We start from the raw sequence: 6,000 nt of genomic DNA on the forward strand, positions 1-6,000 counted from the left end.
TTGCAGAAGCAGACTCTACAGCTTTCCTATGCAATATGGTCTGAACTGAGATAATTCTTTGTGGGTGGGTTTTGTAGAATTCTATTTTATTGCAGAATAAACCTAAGTTTTCGTGACTGTTGGAACAGCCATAAAAACTTGACAGAAAGTGCCCATCCAGGAAATTAAGCCCATGTTGTTCCATTTGTCTCAAGATTGCACAGATGACAGTTTCCTGCACTGAGCCATCCCTGACCCTGCTGAGCTGTAACACAAACTGCCACTTTCAATACTGCAAATAGTTTAGAATAGAGTTAATGTATCTTCCACTTCTAAAGCCTAAGCAGGGCTGGTACTTTCTGCTTTGACAGGCTGCTCTACAACAAAGTCTTTCCCAAGTGCATGACCACTGCGATGCAGAGCACATGTAACTCTGGCTGCTGAGATTCTGATGACAAAGAATATTTTAGACCATTTTAATGCCAGTACAGAAAATGCTGCACATCTCAAATAGAAAAATCTATCCTATCCTGCAGAGCGGATAGCCCATTACAAACAGTGCTTCTGATTATCTACATAAGGCAAAGCCAACAAGCTTGTGGAGTGGTATTTTGGGACTACAGAGAGAGAATAAAGACAGCAAGATGAATACATTTTCTGGTCAGTGTTTTAGCCATACCCGCAGTTCATTTGAAATCTGCTGTTAAATAAAAGTGTGAAATATACAGTCAGTTTTTATTTAAAAAAAATAAAAGAAAATGTTGGGTTTTATTTGTATTTTTCTTTCCCAGCTCCTTTTTATGTGAAAAAAACAAAGTTAATTTGGCTGACCTGGCAGTCCCTTCATATTTTGAATTACTTTGCTTGCTTGAGCTTATTTTACATATGTCCCTCCTAACCTCAGAGTGGGAAAAAAACCCAGGAGTGTCTTGATTTAGTGTGTACAGACTGTGCCATGACAAAGGCACTATTCATACCCAGAGCATCCTCATGTGGTTATCTCTGCTTTCTCTGATGTAGACTCTCTTCCACCTCTGTGCTTCACATGGCTGCTCTGAACAGAAGTGGCAGGTGGGAAAATGAACACATACTATGTCAAAGAGCATCTGGTCTGGGAGCAAGTAGACCATGCTCTTTTTACCACCAGCAAGAAATGATTATTCACAGCATGATTCTTCTGAGGTTAATAAGGATGGCAGTAGAAAGCCAGACTCTAATTTGAGGTTTTTTTGATTGACTCTTAATGATATCTCACACACTGGTCAGTGGCATCCAATAAATGGCAGGCACTTCTGACCTTCCTTCCCTTTCTTGTTAAGTAATTGCAGCCATATAGCAGCAATAGGACCAGACAGGCCATGAATTTCCTGGGTGGTAATTGCATTTCTTTGGTGGCTCAGATCCTCACCCTGCAGCATCCAGACTCACAGCACACAAGCCACGTAGCTGACTCCACTCTGCAGTCTTTTGGCACCTGGGTGTTGAACTTTCAGAGTAAGAAGGGCAAAATATTATGCTGGTTTAATGACTCTGGGTTTAAGCACAGAAGTGAGAAGTAGATAAGTCTGATTTGACGTACTGGCCTGCCGCCAAATTAGCATCGAGCATTTTCGCTTTAATGTGCTTTGCACAAAACTGAAATACCAGAGTGTCATTCTTTATTATGCAGGCCTGAAGCATATGTTAGCAAATTTGCTGCCATTCCCTTCATGTTTTCTTTTTTTCCTCTCGTATTTTTGGATACTGGTTGCATGGTTGGATTTTTTTTTCAGTAATGTTTATTTACAAAAACTAATTAGACTTGTTGCTATCAATAGCCTCTAACAGAGCTCTTAAGAACAAACTGCATGACAAAATTGACATCGTGTCCTTGTTAAATCAGCTCCTGCTGAGTGGGCATGATTTCCATATTGATTACTTCACTTCCTTGATTGCCCTTTTTGCAGCGAAGTCGTGGGTGGGGAGTGGTGGGGAGCAGAAACGTGGGAGAAGGGAATGTTGTGTTCTAGGTTTTACCAACATTCCCTAGATCTGCTCTCAAGCAAGGTGTTCCAGACCCATTGTGCAGCAGGGCAAAGGGTTCCTCACCCTCTCAAAACTCCTCTTTCTCCCCCAGCTTGTCCGCTACAGCTCGGAAGGTGTCCTGCAGCTGGGGCCGCTGGGCTCCACCGCCTTCCTGCCCGACTCCAAATGCCTGGTGGACGATGGCAAGGGCAGGACACCCACCCTCAAGAAGTGTGAAGACGTCCTGAGGCCAGCACAGAGGTTCTGGGATTTCACACAGGTGTGGAAGAGCTCAGGAAGCCTTGAAGAGATGAACTGGAGAGGAGTGATGCTCTAGAGAGTGTTTAATGAAAAACAAGGAGGTCTTTGGAGGGCTGTACTGGGAATTCCCCCCAGTACCTTTTAGAAACAGTCAGATGCATTTTCCATAGATCGTGTGCTACCCAGGGATATTCTTTCATTATTACTAGAAATTTTGGGGAATGTCTTCTAGGAATTTTTACTTATCCTCTCTTGGAATATTCTTGATTTCGGTCCTGATTGTTAAGAACATGCTTGTAATTGTTTACTGTCCAGGAGTCTTTGCATCTAGAACTTTTCTAGAATTTTTCTAGAGCCTTTATAGGCATTTTTTAAATATCTAGAATCTTCAAATAATTTTTAAGACTTTCAAAAGCTTTATTACAGTCTCTGGGACTTCCTATTTCTTGGGCTCTGTAGGGATTCACTAGTGCTTTTTGGAGATTTTCTAGAGATTTGGGGGGATTTTCCCAGCAATTCCTAAATGTACAATTATGAAGGAATTGTTTTGGTACTTTTTATGTATTAGCTAGCTTTTTCCTAGGAATTTCTAGCACTTTCTGGGGCATTTATCACTTGGTACATGCAGAAATGCATTTTATGTTTTTTAAGAATTTGCAAATCTAACAGTGTTTTTTCTAGTCTGTTCACCTTCTGTGTTTCTTCCTCTAATCCTTATTTTTTTCCCTTCTTTTTTTGTTTCCAGAACGGTCCAATCATCAGCAGAGACACTGGCCGCTGCCTAGAAGTGGAAATGTCAAAGGATGCAAATTTTGGGCTCAGATTAGTTGTACAGAGGTGCTCGGGGCAGAAATGGATGATTAGAAACTGGATCAAACATGGTCGGCACTGACTGTGGGGCTGAGCTGCCTCTCCTGCTGGTGTCCATTGCTCAGTGTGCCATATCTCGTGAGGCATTTGTCTTAAAGCAAATTAGTTTGAACAGGTCTTGGCTCTCAAGAGTCCTCCACAGTTGGGCATTCCAAGGAAAGAGAGAACAAAAAGGGAAGCAGACACACACATGCCCTGTTTGACTCTTCCTTGCTCCAGCAGATGATGTGGGGAGCTTATTGAGAGTTTTCTGTTGGTTTGGAAATCTTGTGACGACCACAACAAGAAAGTGGATTCCTTAAGCTCTCCTAGAGGAACTGACAGACAGATCTTTCTATTCTGAGTTCAGAGGAGACATCCCAATTCTGCCTCATAAAGAGAGTTCTCTGATGGGTAGCTTTTTAGCTTTAAGTTTTGGACCGGTGCACAACTCCTATGGTGAATAATTATGTGCCTTTTTTATTGTACTTCATATAAAAGAGGACTGGAAAAATCCTACCTTTTCAGCATGTCTGGTTCGTTGTACTAAACAAGAAGATCTGTAAATACCACTGGAAATACAATATATGATACATTTCAAGGTTGATTGTTTAGGGAGTCTCTATTTCTAGAAAGAGACTGTTCCACAAATGTTTACAGGTGGTACCCAACCTTTGAGCTGCTGGAAAGCAGCATTTTAGAGACCTCTTCTAGTTAGACACAGGTAAATGTTGAATAGGTAAAATAGCCACATGCTCCGTTGTATTGCCACATTTTACATTTGTTGGCTGTAGAGGCATCACAGCTTGGCACTTGGATATTTGGCACTTCTGAGGCAGCCATTGTCCTGGTGAACGGATGGATGGATTTCAGGAGGGCTCAGCTGGCCCCAAAGCCCTGAGTGTGTGCGGGCCCCTGTCCTGCAGGTCACTGTTGTGTTGTTCCAGAGACTGCCTGGAACAAGGAGACTCCTTTTTCTGGAAATCAGTTGACTGGTTTAGGTACCATCTGTGGAGCTTAAAAACTTGGATCTTCCATTTTGTTTCCCATCCTGTGAAAATGTCAAATGTGAGCAAATATGCTTTGTGAGCACTGTCTAGACAAATTTCCTGAACAAACCAACAAAGTCTTTTCAGCATTTGAAAAACAAACAAAAGCCTAGTGATAAGAAGGCAAATTAGAGCAAGAGGTAGGGAGCATATATAAATAATGTTACTCTGAAATATAAATATTTTACTGTAGCTGACCCATTGCAGCATCTTTGTGAACCTGAATTTAATAATGTATCCGGTGATTCATGCAGGATCAGTGCATATGGACAGAGCAGTGACAAAGCCTTATCCAAAAGGCTTTCAAAATTGATGACCACTGTCATCAGCAGGTTTTGAGTGTGGGTCTGTGGCACACAGCTTTTCTGTCCAAATGATTTCAGTCATACTGAAGGAGAGACACAGATGGTATCCGTTAATTTCACTGTTTAATATTTTGTAGTTATTTAAAAATAAAGTTTGTTTTGTTTTACTGAGCCGGGAAAATAGGTAATTGCAGTCACTGTGGTACCATGAATCTTGGTGATCTGTTCCTTTAATAACTTTTGCCATTCCTATTTCAAGGCATGCTGAACAAAATTGAATGGAAACAAAGTTAATTTTTCAAGGTTATGATATGTAATAAAATATTTACTTTTAACATGCAAGATCCATCAGTTCTTGTCAACTCTTGGTTAGTATCTAGAAAGCATATCATTATATTTTGCCCCAATTTTATTCTTGAAATAGAGTGTGTAAGATGCAACACAAACCCAATTGTCCTGGAGTTTACTTGTGGCTAATTGCTGATCTTTATTCATGTCTCGTGGACATGGTTACACATGGACGTATAAAAAGAATAATTCTGGGTGAGATTCTAGATACAAAAAAGCTTAAAATTCTCTGTTTATGGTAAGTTGTACACAACCTTTTGAACAGTGTAATAAGACCTGCAGGTAGAAAGCATCTTTAATAAATCAAGCAATACTGTATAAAATCACGGACAATCTCAGTATTCCAGCCTTCCTGCAGGTCCAAAACAGGTAGGAAACTTCAGGCTAAATAAAGATTGGGAACAGCTGCCCTGCATTTAGCCTCCTTATGTCAAGCTATCAGACAATTTAAAATTGTATTTACCATCTATGCAGCAGATGTTGAAGGCTTTGTACAGGAGTCAGTTTGTAAGTTAGTTTTCATCTTCTCTCCAAATACAATTTCCACCTTTTAAAATGTAGGAAAGCTGTATTCTCCTTTTGTTTGCTCTGATGGAGTTTTACTCCTTGAGGGAGGTGAGAAGGCAAAAGAAGGAAAAGATAGTTTTGCCAGGTGAGATTTTGGGGGAGCAACAGGTCATTCACACCCATTTTTAGTCTATCTGGTGAGTAAGTGCTATTTATTTTATATGAACATGGCAGGAAGTAGAGATTAATTATATATCAGTGTGACTAGTAAATACCTATTAGAGTACAAAGTTACAGTACTGAACAGAAATGCTTTCTTTTCCCCTTTGATTTTTCCTTGTCTTGAATTAGCAATCTGCACTTGATCCTAGGTTAGCAGTGGGGCAGCCTTTCAAACCCTGGGTAAATGAGAAAGCTGAATATTTGGAAGAATATTGGGGTTTAAATCTACTCTCCTAAAACAAGATTTGCATGGGCAGTTTAGGAGCTTTGCAGCTGAGAGGACCAGATACATCCGTGTCTACTGGCAGAGATTTCAAGGGAGATTTCAAACCTTCACTCTGACACCACCATGATGAAAGAGAATTGGTTGTCTTGGAATTTTGCCCCTCAGTGCTCAGAGCAAAGCCTTTGACTGTGGCCACACTGTCTGAGAGTGGTCAGTCCTGGCAGGTTTGAGTGCCAAGGCCACCAGCTGC

At 40.8% G+C, this 6,000-nt stretch overlaps 1 protein-coding gene across 1 annotated transcript in view; it reads left to right on the plus strand.

Moving 5' to 3' along the window:
- GALNT9 (polypeptide N-acetylgalactosaminyltransferase 9) overlaps window positions 1–4,782 on the plus strand; it is a 122,567-nt gene extending 117,785 nt beyond the window's left edge. The window contains exons 10-11 of the mRNA XM_066331476.1: window positions 2,096–2,263; window positions 2,990–4,782. Of these exons, the coding sequence (XP_066187573.1) occupies window positions 2,096–2,263; window positions 2,990–3,136 (315 nt within the window). The 3' untranslated portion in view covers window positions 3,137–4,782. The remainder of the gene's footprint in view (window positions 1–2,095; window positions 2,264–2,989) is intronic.
- The last annotated feature ends 1,218 nt before the right edge of the window (window positions 4,783–6,000 follow it).

Source organism: Sylvia atricapilla, chromosome 17 (genome assembly GCF_009819655.1).
Source record: "Sylvia atricapilla isolate bSylAtr1 chromosome 17, bSylAtr1.pri, whole genome shotgun sequence".
Taxonomy (NCBI): domain Eukaryota; kingdom Metazoa; phylum Chordata; class Aves; order Passeriformes; family Sylviidae; genus Sylvia; species Sylvia atricapilla.